General features: G+C 38.3%; 1 protein-coding gene across 26 annotated transcripts in view; it reads right to left on the bottom strand.

The window, feature by feature from the left end:
* Window positions 1–16,530, bottom strand: part of PARD3 (par-3 family cell polarity regulator) — a 468,531-nt gene that overhangs the window by 253,603 nt on the left and 198,398 nt on the right. For 14 of the 26 annotated variants that reach the window (XM_068934363.1, XM_068934372.1, XM_068934368.1 and 11 more), the window contains exon 5: window positions 7,757–7,888. The exons of the other annotated variants lie outside the window; for them this stretch is intronic. In XM_068934363.1, the coding sequence (XP_068790464.1) occupies window positions 7,757–7,888 (132 nt within the window). The remainder of the gene's footprint in view (window positions 1–7,756; window positions 7,889–16,530) is intronic. 26 annotated transcript variants of the gene reach the window in all.

Raw genomic sequence — 16,530 nt, 5'->3', positions numbered from 1 at the left:
TGAAGTGGATAAAGGAACTGCATCTATTTCAGGTTTGTATAAAAGGGCCATGCCGCCCTGAAAAGTTTTACAGTGCTGTAAACTAATGAAATAAATTATCTTAATTTGGTTAGATCTATATTCATTAACTGTATTACCCACCAAGGGAATGAAGACAAATTTTAATTTTACTAATGTATTTCACTGAAGCATTACTTTGGCGCTCTGCAGTTAAGGGTGCTGTCCGGCGCTGCTCACGCGCTCCCCGAGTCGGCCGCGTTGCCCCGCCGCTGCCGGCGGGCTCGGCCGAAGCCCCGAGCCCGGGAGAGAGCCCGCCACGCCGCCGAGGCGCCGCAAAGCTGAGGCACCGCACGCGTCCAGCTTCCTGCGCCGCTAACAGGGCTGAGCAGGAACCATCTGTAACGCCTTCCCTCCAGGGTTTTTGCGGATGCAGCACAGTGGTAGCAACAAACTTATTAGGAAAATACAGAGAACAACTCTACTATTGACCACGCAAACAGAGTCAGTACCCTCCCCCTCTTCCCCCCCAAAAACATTAATAGAAAATGTTAAATAAAAAGTAGAGACAAAAGAAAATAATACAAGGCATCTAGCTGGGATGCAGCATTGCACATGTCTGCACTGGAAATATGATGTACTAAAAGACAAAACCTCTTCACAGAGTGAGCAGAGAAAAAGAAAACAAGTTTTTGGAAGAAGAAAAGGAAGACCTGAAACATCATTTAGGTGAAACATCCTTTTTCAAATCCCCCTATCTTGTCCTGCTATCGTAGAGAGAGAGCAGGCAAATACAGCCAGAGATAATACCATACTGTGAGATGCTAAGACAGTTATTTAGAAAATAGCAGCAAAACCAAAGGCAATAATTTATTTCAAAGTTCTTACAGCATCTCCAAAAGTAATTTAAAAGAGTGTTACTAACATCCCCGGTACCATAACTTAACCGCCGTTAACTACCACAGCAACATGATTCTTTGACTAGTTTGGTTCAAACGGGCAGGAAAACACCAGCGTATCAACACCAGCTAGGCTAAAACTGCCACGCAGGCCCCGCTGCGCTCTGCGGAAAGGCTCTGCAGGGCCCACGGTTCTGCTGCACCCTCACGTCAGCCCACCGGCGCGCCTGGCCATGCTCGCACTGATGCCCGACGAGCGTGCCCGAGTGTGAGGATGTTCACCTGAACCTGAAGCATTTCCTTTTCTATAATACTTAAAAAATCCATAACTTTTTTTTTGGTAAAAATCTTTTTTTTTTTTAAAAAAGTCGTGGACTATAACCACCTCTCTACACGCAGAGCTATATTCTGCCACTGATTTCATATCTACACAGCGGCGTACATCTGAATGCCGGCTGTAGCCCCGAAACTGTCTCACCTATTTAATACACAGTATGAAATGACAGATTATTTTCCAAGGAGAACAAGATAGATGCCAGCATGAAACACTGTTTATAAAAACTGCACTACTCCTGCTGTCCCCAAGCAATAAAGCTGTTTATTCCAACCTCCTATCTAATATAAACTGAAACCTTCAGCACTGAAAAAAGCTAAGAGCCGTTCATGACTGCAAGACAATTAAGACAAAAAATCTCTTTCAAAAATATACAATTAAGGTCATGTCCAGGAACGTCTGTTTTGCATAAAGATGCACAGACTCCTGCCTTCCACGTTACTACTTCCTTAAAACCATCGCATACAACAGCTTGAAACCCGATTCTGTGTCTGCACATACGGATGCTTTCAACATAACGATAAGCCTTTCTCTTTATAAGTGTTTCTGTGCTTATACACACACATTCAGAGAATATTTTTAAAATATGTGTATTAGTATACTCATGTTTAATCAGACACAAATCTAGACAAGGCTGTATTTCTGAGAGGCAAGCGTCGCTAGAAAAGCAGAACTTCTCGGCCCATCGTACAAGCTTGCTTTACCCTCCCGTGCCCCCTTTCAAGCATCCTGCCGCCCAGGACAGAGCGGGCTCGGGAAGGTTCCCCCGGCAGAGGTGCCTCCGCGCCCCTCGGAGCCCGCGCAGCTGCGGGCGCCTCGGCCGAGTCCAGCCGGCACACGACTCGGCTCCAGGCGGACCTGAACAGCTCTCCGGTACCTTGGGTATTTATAGGCAGACGCTCACACTGTAAACACCTAAATACAGATTTCTGGAGCTCACTCGCTACGGTATTTTCCTAGTGCTATAATACTACAGCTGAGGGAGGACAGGGAAACCAGCCAACAGAATAACCTCTCAGTTGTGATCCTGTACGGACTAGCGACACCGCCGTGCTTTTCTGGGAGGTCAAAGGCTATACAAAATTATTCAGCAACTAAAAGTTTGGGCTGTACGTGCAAAAAACAGCCCAAAGGTGTGATTAGTCATAAAAAGAAGAGACTAGAGAGGAGTCTGCGATCAGAACAGCCTCACCCAAGACCTTCCCCCTCCCCTGTTTACGAAGCATAGAAATTGCAGACCTTAAACTTGTATAGTCACGGTAATGATAAAACATAAAAGCAAAACCAAAAGTCTCCTCGGGCAAGGAGAAATACAGAAGAGGTACACCAGTGAAAACTGATGTGTTTACATACGTTAGCTCTACTGCTACAGCACACCCAGAACGCCTACTTTACATTAATACTATGTCTCATATGGGTCCCAAAAAATGAAACAGAAAATAAAAAAAGAGCTCAAATTCATGAGTTACATTTCTACGTCCTATTCTTTAACATTAAAGCATAAAATAGATGCAGTGTTTTGTTGTTAAATGAAAAATTTGACATCATAGGTAAACTGAATATGAGAAACCAAAGGAATTCAGTGATTTCAATTGACCAATTCATCTCACAGATTTTAAAGTGCGGATTTTTTTTTCGCTGACAGTGCTGAAATGCACTGCTTTATGGCATCTGAATGTTTTAAAATTTTATATTTAATCATATTGAAGCAGGTCTTATTCTGAGAAAAATAAAAGCTGAAGGCAGGTACTCTGCGGTTGGAGAAATAAGTCCGTAGCACTACTGGCACATCTGATCCCATTCTTGAAACAAGAACCAGAGAAACTGTACGAGAGCAGAATTCTATTTCACCACGGACACACGTCACGAACAAGAGCAACTAACAGGAAGAAGGCGGCAATATGGTAAAAACAGCTTTCTATAGAGTGAATTTCTGCTCAAAAAGATAGCAGTAGTAACCGACACAAGCTGGTTACTTCCCATTTCAGAACACAGTTGAGCTGCTTTCCTTTCTGACTTTTGCTAGATACTAGAAAAGCTGGTAGGATTTAGGAGTCAGACCTGCTCCTCAGTACTAACCACGACATCTAATTTCATCTCCTAAATTTAAACCTTTCTTGATTTCAAAAAAGGTGATGGGTGTTGCACAACAGTAAACAAGCTGCTAAGCACTGTGAACAATAAATTATCCTGCTTTTGTTCACTAGCAAATATAAATGTACTCATATACATACGTATATTTTATTTTACATAGAGTTTTAATTGAACCTATATCTTTGTCATTGCAAATCTGATCAACTGCTCCTAAATTAAACAGGGCAGAAGCAGCATTTCCCTTTCCTGCTGTTCTCGCCCCTTTTCCCATCACACAGAGCAGCGGGGCGCTTCTTCAGCCTTCTGCGGAAACAAACCCCTCCAGCAGAGCAAAGGATATACTGTTTCAACTCAAGGTTTTCTGATTGCTGCCAGTTTCAATATTTGACTAATGAAACTGAAATGACCACCCCAGAGAAGCCTTCTGTGTACTTAAACTTAACAAATTGGTGAAAAGTTTAACTCTTTCATTTGTTGCCTTCTCGTGTCTCCCTGCTCTCAAGCAGCATGATTCGAGATTTAATCAGACTTGAGCAGCATTTAAGGTGAATTGAGGAAAAAGAAGTTTTCCCAAAAACAAGTGCTATTACCGTATCTATGAATAAATTTCAGGGGAAATGTAAGCTTTTTCAACAAATTCCTCAAAGCTTGATTGCTGTGGGGGAAAAGAAAGTGCTGTGGAATAGAGGGTGGATAATAAACAACAACAAAAAACATTTCCTTTTTTAAAGGATTTCAGAATGAAATTAAAGATTGAAAATTTTATTCGCAAATTTTTTTTGCAAATTTGTTGTATTTGACAACTTATAAGAGAGAACTAGTGAAATGATCAAGCCAAACAGCAAGAACAAAATATTAAAATTTTAATTTGCTAAAGGTATTCTGAAACCTTATTTGGAATTTTGGTTTTATAATGGCAAAATAACCATCTTTGGTAGAAATAGTTTTACAAAACTTACTTTGTGGGCTTTAGAAATATCAAAACTTTCTGAGAATTACACTGATCAATCTGCCCTGCAGATAACCGAGGACTTTGGAACTAAACTGGGAACAATCTATAGGCAGAAATACCTCACCAGCACATAGAACCATAATATCTTAAAGGATTCAGAAGGCAGAATTAATCTTTTCTAGTCCTTTGATGCATCACTCTAATTTAACAGAGTAAAGCACGATAGATAGGAGTGAGACCAATTACTTCCAAAAATTTTCACAGGCTTCATGCCTTCCTCCATTTTAAGGCCCTAAAACCTTGACAAGTCTAGAGGATAACTACTACTTTAACAATTGCTAGAACATATCTAACTCTATGCCCTTATTAGCCTTTGCTCTAGCAGTCTATAATGACTTCCCAGAAATAAGGTCTCTTGCAGTTTCAGTTGCAGAACAAGCTGTGATGTTGCAGTGATTACAGCTCGGCTTACGGGAAATGAGACGTGGCCCACATAAAAATAGCTGCGCTTCTTTGACGCATCACACCGCCAATCCTCAAAGCACAATTCCAATGAATGTTTATCTATGTTAGACACTGACAAAGACCATCATGGAAATTTTCCTCCTTATATTGAGAAGGCCAGAATTTGCACAGCAAGCTTTGAGAGCAGCATCTCCAAAAAACCTTCAACCAACAGCAAGCCTCTGGAGCCTGCAAGATGAATCCAGTGTTTTCTACTACTGTCTAGTCCACAGAGCCATAAAGCCAGATTAGACCAAGACTATTATCCCTGATATCAGCAATCAATTCTGCCCTAGTGGTTTCTTGGCATTGTCATTGCCTTTCATTTCTTGCCAGACCTACTGTCTGCTACTTTCTAAGCACGTACTGGTAGGGTGCACAGCGTGTTCCAGCTCCCTGGCACGATTCTGTTGAATACACAGGAATATGACTGGAAGTTGCTAGATGAATTGACTATACCAGATTAGCACACTACACTGCAGCCTAATTATGTGAGTTTCTCTTTTTTGCATGTCTTTTCACGTTACTCATTTCCACTGACAGTAGTTTTATGGTTTTGAACACAGAGGTTCAGTAAAGAGGCAAATATTCAGAAAATAAGGAAAAGAATGTGGTAAAAAAAAAACAAGTTATGTACAATCTAAGTATCGAAATGGATGGAAATGCTTATAAATTCAATTTTTTTTTTTTTTGAGCAAACGATATACTTAAAGCCATGGACAATAACATAAGGCTGGACTTTGTCTCTGGCACAATTATCTACTTGTAGTTTCAACAACAGGTACTATATAAACATAGAACCTGTTGCCCTGTCACTTGTCATTATAAAAGAACAAAAATGTCATTAGGTTCTGAACTCTCTAGTTTGCTTATCAAGCATTCCAGAAAACTCTGCTAGATTTGAAAAAAAAAAAAAAAAGAGAGAGAGTCTTGCACAGTGAAAAACAAAAAGCCCACAGGTGATGCTGAAAAGGATGTTAGAGTTAAAATCCCCCAAAAGAATGAAGAATACTTCTGTCTGTAACTACTGCATTCTCAGCCAGGCCCTTCCGCTCCTTCCCTCTGCAGAGCTGTGCTCCATTCCCTTCTCAATATGGGCTTCCTTCTGCTGTTCAAACCCTGGTAAACAGCTTTCAGTCTAATTAATTGTCCTGCTGATATGAAACCACAAAAGGATCCTGGTCTTCCAGGTACATGCGGACTCATTAACAAATTTAATGAATGAATGCTCGTGCGCGCTCTCTCTCTCTCGCTTTCTCAAGTATAATGAAGCAAACAAAACAAAAAATCCCAGAAAACTTGCTCAGAAGAAATAAGAAATTTGCAAGATCAGATTTCAATCAGTTAGCTAAAGTAACAAGTACACTTTGAAACTACTGCTAGTGCCCAATGATTTTCCTAACTGATGAATAAATTCACCTAGTTAAGTTGTTTGGAGACCAAAATCACCATAAAACTTAATACTTCTTCGAAAACGGATGTTCATATATTAAAATATTCACACAGTCAACATTTTCTAAGATCACTATTAAGATTCCTTATCCAACTTCTTTCGCTGAGACAGCGGTTTCATTAACTGCCACAGTGAAAATCTAATGACGCATGAAAATATTCCTCGAAAAATCAAACAAAACTGTAATAGGAGATGGCTTCAAATCTAGGCACTAACTTTACGTTTCAATGCATATGGATACAGAGACAGCAGTTAAACTAATCTATACTAATTCTACCTCTCTTCAGAGAAAAACAGCAATGGAATTACCACTACAGCTTCTATCTTCAAACGTGCAGAAGAAAACGTACAGCTATCAAGAACAGAGTTTTGTCATAAACCACATGAACTGAAATAAATCTGCAGCCAATCACAAAATAAAAAATTAGTTAATAGCGCACATTTGGTTTTAGTTTTTTTTTTTTATAGAGTGTGATATTTCTTACGTTCCTGTTTAATTAAGAAAAGCGTTGAAACAAAAATATTTGGAATACCCAAGCCTCTGGTGATTCTGGACTTCAAATATTAATACAACTTCTGTGGGTGACAGAGATCAGTCACAAAATATCAGCCCAGTTCTGGATTCTAAAACTTCCCCTCCATCCACACGGCACAGCGTAAAAAGATCGAGTTCTGTCAAGCGGTAAACTTCACTTCACATCTCCTCTTTATAAAGCAAATCATGTTTTTATATACTATCACTACAAAGTACAACATTTGCATATTTATGTTCAGTGCAAAACCTCAACATTTTCACATCACATTATATGAAGAAGAAAAGCAGAGTAATAATCCTATAAATGTGTTATTCTATGTATAGGTTTTCTGACACATTAGTAGTCTTTATAGTGAAGATGCATTTTCATTATACATGTGAAGAAACTTCTTGAAAATTTTCAGATATATGAATATATGATTGCTAGAAAATCTTAATTTTAGACCTTTAACTCTTCATGATTCCCAGCTTATTAATGAAGGCAAAAAACATAAGCTGGAATTATTTGATGTCCCCCAAAAGTCCATGATTAAAAGTAATACTAATGTAGTAGCAATAAGCATGACAGCAATCTCTTCAAATTTATAACTAATATATAAGGTTAAGAATAAAAAGTATTTGAAAGTGCAATGCCAAAACTGGTCCACATTTGGCTACTCTGGTGTAGCTTTTCAACAGCAAACCGTTTACCAAGAGAATACTCTCTGCATAAAATAACCCTGTTGGTATCAGCTGTAAACAGCAGCATTTCATACACCGTAGAAATGTGCATATGACTCAAAAAGGAAACAATTTGCAGCTGTCCATTTTCAGTCTTAACGCAGTCTTTGGAAGCAGGAGGATTCCATTACAACTTTAGTCCTTAGACCTCTGGTGCTTATATTATGCTTAAAGAGCCAATATCACATAAGAATATATTTCTTCATAATACTCTGGACCAGCATAAAGATTAGACTGATAAAGTAATATATATATGCATATATATTACCTGTTCTTGCCTCTCCAGCCACTTGTCCACCATGGGATGACTGGCACTTAACGATGAACGAGCATTGTCTCTCTGAAACTGGTTAGACCAGCTACTAGTATCTCGTGGTAGGCTTCTGTAGTTTTCATCTTTCTATTTTAAAAGAAACAAAAAAGTGTCTTATAAAAAACAACCAGTCCTTGCACATTAACAATGCAGCTGGTTATTCAAATAATACAAAAGGAACACTGACAACAGGGAAAGTAAGCTGGGCTGCTCCCAAGGACCAGGCGCACACGCGCTAGCCAGCGGGCAGCGTGCTCGCGGCCAGCTACTCGCCCCAGGCTGCCCTGCCTGACAGCTGCCGCGGTCCAAACCCAGCCCTCAACGGTCCTCTGCCTCCTTCTCCCACTTACGCCTCACCTCCTCTTTTTTCCAACTTAACACCTCTAATAGATGGACTTGCCATGTACGTACTCAGCAAGGCTTTCAGATTACCGGGCTCTTTAATTTCATTCTTCCCAAAAGAAATTTACCCTACAGCGGTACACGTAGTGATAGCTAAGGCCAATATGTAATTTTCCCAAGTACTTGTATGTAACCAATTTTACGGTCAGAGCTGTCTCACTGCTCAAGGTACTGTCCTAAAAAAAGAAAAAGAGCATGGTAGACAGTCCAAAACTTGGATTTATTATTCCACATCAAAAGGAAAGACTGTGACTGATTATATACTTTTTTTCTTTAATACTTCAATATTAAATGTTTATGTGTAACATATCAAGTAAAGAATTCACACTAGAAAATTTGTTAGAAAGCTTGTTTTCCTCAGTTTAGGGTATTTTTCCTATCCTTGTTTGCTTGGCTTGCCTGAAAACATACAAATGTAAGCACTTTATAAAACAGCAGCAGATAGAGATTGTGCTGACGGAGATACGTGTATCCCATTGAGACTGATAAAAAAAGAAATATTTTTTCCTTTAATTGATGAGTTATAGTTTAAATTTTCTGCACATCTTTCCCACAAACTACAAATTCTTCAGCGTCTAAAGATAATTAGCCCTTACTGAGGCCAGACAGTAAAAGTCAATAAAAACACAGAGAGAGAACCTCGGTGATGGGAGTTATCCCTAGCCCACCACAGTCAACAGAACTACCGATATTTTACAACAGGCTACGTGCCTCCAACCAAAATAACATATGGAACCGAAATTCTACTTAGCTGTTCAAAAGGGGATTATAAATAGACTATAAAGATCTTTCAGAAACAAGAGTATTTTTGCCAGTCAAAGTTTGATTATCCACTCCCACACCAATCCAAAGAGTTAAGAGAGAGTATTGATCTTTCTGATAGTTATTCATGAGCAAATAAACTGGGATTATAGTCCTACATAATTTGCAATATTATCACCTATAGGAATCTGGAAAATCTCTGAAAAAATAAACAAAAAACAATGTGCTTCCATAGTTAAAAACTATTTTTTTATTCATACAGCACACAGCAAATTTTTGACCTTCTTAGAACAAAATACTTCATTCTATAAGCATTCTACTTACTATATTATTAGTACCTGTTTCTGGCACAATAGTAGTCCAATATTTTAAAACATAAACTGTAGCACCAAATCTACCCTCCCCCTGTCCTTTACAATTTTATTTCTTGCAAATATTTAACATGTTTTGCTAGGAAATTAATCTGTCAATAGCATTGCGAGACGTAGCACAGTTTTCCAAAGCTTCCACTGTGAGAGCTGTCTCCTTCCATAAATACCAAACTTAGGCTTCCCAACCAATGACAGATTATTTTCTGGAAAAGAACTAGAAAAAAAGTCTTCCATTTCAAGATATTAAAGCTTGAATTCAACCAGCACAAGATATCCTTACAATAAAACGTCTGCACAAGTAACCATCCTAACAAATCATCATCATAAATTAGTTTACCCTGCCGTAAATGATTTAGTCCAACAACTGAAAAAAAATTTCCAGCTTTCAGTGTGGTTAACCACACAGCAAACTGGAAAGAAACCTGCTCAGTCTCTTGTTTAGAGAAGGGGAAGACAGTCACTGCTTTGCACAACCGTCCCTTAGCAGAGTCATAAAAGACAGCCAGCAACTTGCAGGAATTGATTTTTTCCTGTTGCTTCTCTTCTCAAGTCTCCTCTTTTGGTGATAGAGGTGCCGCAATTGCTATAAGCCAAAGCAACAATTTAAATTTTTCCAAATGGTGGAAAGGCTTTACAACAAAATCAGTCTGGATAAAGAAATAAAGAGATAAGATTTGGTGTACGAAATAGCCCCCGCACAGTTGGTTCATGAGTTATTGCCACCTGACAATAACTTTTTATCTGGCAGACTATCACCTACGCCGAATGAAAAGAAATTCCTTCCTCACATGTAACGAGATTTTTTCTGTATTTCTACACTTCATAGATAATCTTTTTTTATGGATTCATGCACACAATTTTCAATACAGACTCTTTAAAAAGACATTTTTATTTATGCTAAACAAAAATCTCTCTCCACACAGTGCCCATGAGCCACATAGCCACATGCAAAAGAATTTTTTTGCAAGAGTAAAAGAGAAGGGAAAATAAATTCATCAATCAATCAAAAGTTCATCTTCAATCATCCAAACACTAAGTCTGTGATCTGAATTATGCAAGGCAATATTATTGCTTACACTTCATGTTGGAATATCTTGCTGTAAAAAGTCTTAAGCGCTTCAGCACATAATATATGTCAAATTATCTAAGCAGAGAGTCGAATTATGCTTCTCTTCAGTGCAGCTATTCTAATGTCAAGAATTTTGCTAGGCGTTTTCTCCTAAAATAATGACTGTGATGACTACAAGAATATATTCTATCTGTTTACCTAAATATTTCTACTGCAGTCTACTTCTGTAGAAGACTACCTTTTTCTTGCTAAGACATAAATCAGCTCATTTTCTACAGAAAGCAAGCTAAATCACAGTTTTTCTGTCCGTTTAGATCTACCAGCAGAAGTAGGAGCTGGAACGTTACTCAGATAAGGTGCTTGTGACTTGTTATGTTTTATAATGCTGCTACTCATGGCCGCTCAAAATAGCACTATTGTCAGAACGTAATAAAATACTTTGCCGGTGTTGGACTCGCACGTAGAACAACGGTGGTGCTAGCCAAAGAGGGAAACTGCAGAAAAACAACCTGCCATAGACCAGTCCTACACCCATTTCTTTGTTGTTCCTTTTTGGCAAAAAGCAATCTCTGTACTTCATTGGTGACAGCACCGCACGAGCATTAAGCTAGAGCAGAGGCATAGCGAGACCAGCATTTTAAACACTGACGCACACAGTCCTTCTCTTGGACAGTTGCGCAACAAAAACTTCAGATGCGGGGGGCTACTTGGCACCCTGTCTACACACATATGTCCATTATTGCTTCTGTCAGATTTAATTCAAAGACAGCAGTGGCAACAAAGGATAGAGGTGGAAAGGGAAAACACATAGCTGCAGCTTATACATTGGGATTTACTGAACCAACTGCTATTTTGTTTGCTATAAAAGGTAAAACATGCAGATGAACAACCCAGAAAGCTTTTCTTCTATTCAGCATGATCTATTTAGAAACCCAAAACAAAGCACTAGCACACCTGCTCCGACTATCCATCTGACTGGAAAAGTTGTGTGTTGCTTTAAACTTCAATACCATTTAGAGACAGATTTTATGGCAAAGAAGCCATCAGGGTCATAGAGAGCATTCTCGTTTCTTCCGGAGCTGCAGCTGTAAGCCCTCCTGGGACTGCTACTGACACGGATCATCAGTTACAATTAAATGCTCTAATCTTTAGGAAAAAAAAAAAAAAAAGTTTTTCCTAAACAGGGGACTGCAGGCCATGTCAGGTTTATAATATTTGTAATGGAAACTGATCAATAAAACACTAAATCTGTCAAGTCATAGTATTACTGCTACACTTAATAGTAACATTTTGCAGTATTTTTAATGAGGCTACATATTCTAACACCTCAAGATTTAGTTCCGTCTGGTTTCCCTGCAGGGGTTTGCTGGAGCGTTGGGTGAAAGGTGATAGAAAAAGTAAAGTGATTTCTCTGTACCTTCAGTTTTCGATGATTTGCAATATATAATGAGCCTCTCATCAAAGACTCTGCAGCTTACAGATGAACTGATGCATTTGCACGATCTGGGCACTTTATTTATTGGCTGCTAGAGCATAAACTCGCTAGTGATTTTAACCTACAGTTGTAGCACCAAAGAATCACCAGCATCCCTATCCCAATCATAACACCCTCCACACTGTAATGTGACAGTGCCAGGTCTATCAGTTCATTTGCTATTAGGCTACTTTCCAAATAGTTAAGAGGTCAGGTTTTCTTTTAATTGCTTCCAATGTAAAATGTCACAAGCTTACAGTATTTTCTCTCACTACTGGATAGCAATATAAAAAGAGTGAAATAGATTGAAGATCTCTTCAATACAACTTTCTGGAAGGTGAACCCAAAATCTAAATCAGATTTGCATTTTAATTATTCCTATAGCAGATTATCTACCTCCCTGCCAGTATCTTTACTAAAAGAGACTGTTTGGGGTACTCAGTTTTTTTGCTCTGCCATCCTTGGTTTTTGTACACTGTATGTTTTTGGAAATCATTTTTAGTTGCTTTTTAATTCCCCTAGTTTGGCTATGCAGAAAATACTTAGAGTGGCATTGTCAGGGAGTTCTTAATTTAACCTTCATTTCTTTATTTGGGGAAAAAAAAAGAAAATTGCAGAAAAATATATATTCTTCTAAATGGAGTAGAAGAATAATTTTTTTAATGTAATTCCATGTTGTTTATGCAGAACAGTAAGAATGCTGTTTATTAACTGACATTTTACAAAAAGGAAATTTATGTATGCTAGTTCTTTATATTGGTGTAAACGCATCTGGCAAAAACGGAGGAAATTCAGAATTCACATAGACAATGCATGCTACAGAGTGTATGTAATACGAAATCAACCATTTACAGAGTATTCTACACACACACACACACACACCCTTGGTGGCCTTTTGAGAATGGAAAAGTTGAGGTGAGCCCCAGAGTCACTGATTTGTCGAAGTTCACAGAAAGTCTAACATTTGCTAAAGACTAAAATAAAGACTTCATGTTCCCAGTCTTCTCCCATCTATGCAAAGCAGGCATTTTAAAATATGTGTTACATTTATTTTTAGAATAATTGACACCAATACGTTCTACCTTTAAACAGGGTGTCAGATTAGAATAAGATGCTGTATTAGCCAGTAGTTACTGCAGGCCCGAAACATCCCTAGCATGGCTTAACGAAGGTCACAATCATGATGGCCTGGGACTGAGATAAGAATTGTTCATGTTGATGGCAGATGAGAAGAAGTTTAATCTTTTGAAATTATCCATTTTATTTAACAGATTTTAGGTAAAGGCGTTTCTACAAATATACCTATTGGCTGAACAAAAGTTGCTTTTATTTCTTCTCGTGCTCCACTATGTACAACTCAACACATTAGCTCCTGCACAGTTATATGTCACACTCAAGACAGGATTCTGGAAGGCGTTACTAACAAAACACCCACATAACTAATGTAAATACATCTCTGTCTGATGCAAACATGAATATGTATATGCAATAATACATATATATACCAGTTTTTCATGTTGTCTGAAGGCCTAGTAAACAGCTTCCTTGTATTTCTACAGGACTTCAAACAAATAAATGAGAACAACTGGATCCCTATTTCTCAAAAAAGGCGGCTGTACAAATATCTATTTTACGGGGAAAATATGTTATACATAGAACATTAATTAACCTAACAGATGTTTTGAACTTACAGAAACTCACCAAAAAAAAAAAAAATCCTCTGACATTGAGGTCAAAATTGCAACTGATCTCTCTATTCATTAGCAGCTTTTCATAAACTGATTGTGCCAAATTTTAACAGATTACCTAGAAACCAGTTGTGCCAAGCACTCAGTGACTCTTTATAAACATCTGTATATCTTAAGAGTCTGACAATACTGCTTGGGTGATCTTCCTTTTCCTCTTGGAAGATTCAGTTTATTTTATCATTTTACAGTTTAGTTTCAAAGCTTGCTTTTTTTAAGGTATATTGAAGAGCATGACTTCAGAAGTCAAAATAATCCATATAAGGCATAGCCATCAGAGGCGTCTAACAAAGAATCAGTTCCAGTAACACAGTATCAAGAACTGCTGATTTTAGATCACTCTCCAAGGAGTAAAGTATAAGAGGACTCCTGCATTAAAGAACTACTTTAGCTTTGTGCCTCCTCTCAGCTCCAACCTTGAACATGAGTCATTTCCAGCTACCCTTAAAAATAGTCTTAGAATGCAGAATATGCATATCTAATATTCTGTCCAGGAACACAGTCATTTTGCACTCCCTATCTATGATGAAAGGGAAAGGGAAGAGTAACCACTCCCAAGTCATTTTCGTTGCTAGTCCTTAGCCCGCCTCTACGGTTCCATGAACAGAATTAATTCATTATGCATCAAGACTAGCTCATTAGATGCCAATGAGGGAAAAGACAATTTAAAAGTCAATGTTATATTCAACTTCTATCACCTTATGTTCAGAAATTTCCAAAGTTTTGCAATTCCAATTCATATATTCAGTGCTATTTTTTGATTGACAAGCAAGGCCTGACCTAAAGAAAAAAAGCAATTACTAGGGGCTGTGATGAACGGATGCTTTTCTGTGCAGCTGGTGGTATATGTAGATATTCGGTGTCAAAGAACATGGGTTAAATTAAAAGTAAACTAAAAACTGTGACACTGCCAATCCAAATCATTCTGTTGATCTTGCTTGTTTACAAAGGAAAATCAAAAATGTCATAATCTTTGCATGTATGCATGCAAAACTAAAAATTGCCAGGTACAGTGCATATTGTTATTTCTCAGACTGAGGGACAGAAAAGAAATTCTTCCTCGATTCTCTCTCTAATTACTAATCTCACAATAAAATCTCAAGAAAGGGAATGTGAAACAACCAACATAATACATGCTGGTTGATATTCCGTAACCATAATTCAGAAGTTGGATTTTATTTCAGTAAGCTTCTTAAGATGACAGAAAAAAGTATGGTTTTCTTTAGCTTCATTTTAAAGAAAAATAAATGAATCAGTGTCATGAAGCTACAGTTTTGATTCTTGCACACGGTACACTTAGAAAGCAGAATATTTCTTGTTACTCCTTTTCATAAAAGTGAAATAGGCCATGTAGGCCAATTACATACTATCTCTGAGAAAGTTTGTTTTCAGTTTTTAAATCCACATAGGTCTTTGTGACTTCTTTTAAAGACAGTAAAATAATGATCAAATTAACAAATTAAAAGTAGTTAGAGCATCTTCTCTTCATACGACAATACTAATGAGACTACACAAAAAGATTTGTGCAATTTGATCTTCTATTTTTAAATTTTCAGAAGTCAGCCAATTCTTACCTCTTTTTGCTGTGCTATTTTAAAGGCCTCTAAAGGCTGGTTTATATCCAGCTATATATGAATCTATGTAGTTATTTTTTATAGGCATTATAATTATGCACAATCCTGCCATTTTCATCAGATATTTGATTTTGTATCCAAAATCATACAGCATTTAAGGTCTATTGGATTTAGATGAAATAGTATTTGCAAAGTTTTGTCTGTTTGCTTTCAGTCCTCCTCTCCTAAGAAATCAAACAAAAAGAAATTTAATTGCAGGAGCGGAAAAAAATTGCTAATGAAATCATTTCAAAAGTATGCTCTGAAGATAGGATTTTAAAAATGGAATATTAATACTAAATATATTTTGAGGGATAAGGGAACATAGGTACAGGAAATGACACAAGAACCTGATCTTTAGATGTTGAAACAAAGACTGTGCTAGGTAAGTGCTTTCAGGTGACCACACTTCTAAAATGTGAAAGGGGCAACTGGCTATTTGTATAATTAAAACATTACGTCTGCAGACCTGAAAAGAAAAAGGGAGGCGAGGTGGAAGAGCCAACCGTTCTGTGAGTAGCGAGTTGAGGACAGGAGCAGAAACACGAAGGCAATACCCCAAACGCATGCCAAGCCCCGTGAGGAAGTGGTCGTAGCCCTCTGTATACAGCCAGGCCGCAGCTCCTTCAGTTTGCCAGCCCTCACCAAAATCACTGCTGTGATCCATCTTTAATGATATAAGCAGGGGACTCGGCAAGGCTCCCAGAAAAACACCCGGTTACGAGGTCATCAAGCCACGTCTGTCTGACTTGAGAATTCGTTTCAGACCTTGAGCAGAAATGTCTCTGGAGGCCTGCTGGAAAATGCCCGTATACTTATTTAGACATACACTTGTAATGGCAGGTTTCTCGCTCACCTGAGTTTACAGCAGCACTGTCACCTGAGGCTCCTTACAGTCTCACAGGGGGTCCCTTGATTTGGCTTCCTTTCTATTAATTTACAAGTCTTTTCTCACACTAAACAGCTTCCCATCATTCTCCGTCTAGTTTTTAGCTTTTGTCCAGGCTTCTTTTACTTCATGTGCTCGGTGGGCAATGCTCCTAAGTTGGCATGTATATACAGGAACAGAAAAGCTGATTTACAAAAGTATAGTAAACCTGTGTGGGTGGTAGCAAAGAACGGGCACCTGAAGCTCAGGGTCAGTGAAGGTTCAGTGACATCTGTTTCAGCCCCAAATTCTGTCATAACAGGAATAAGCCTAGAAGTTGCCTAAACTTTCCTGGTTTGAAAGCCGATATCTACTGGAGCTCAGTTCCCCACTCACTAAGCTCATCATTGCTTCCTCAGCCATAC

Source organism: Struthio camelus, chromosome 2, assembly GCF_040807025.1.
Source record: "Struthio camelus isolate bStrCam1 chromosome 2, bStrCam1.hap1, whole genome shotgun sequence".
Taxonomy (NCBI): Eukaryota; Metazoa; Chordata; class Aves; order Struthioniformes; family Struthionidae; genus Struthio; species Struthio camelus.
The sequence above is the reverse complement of the archived record's forward strand: the minus strand, read 5'-3'. Positions and strand labels throughout refer to the sequence as shown.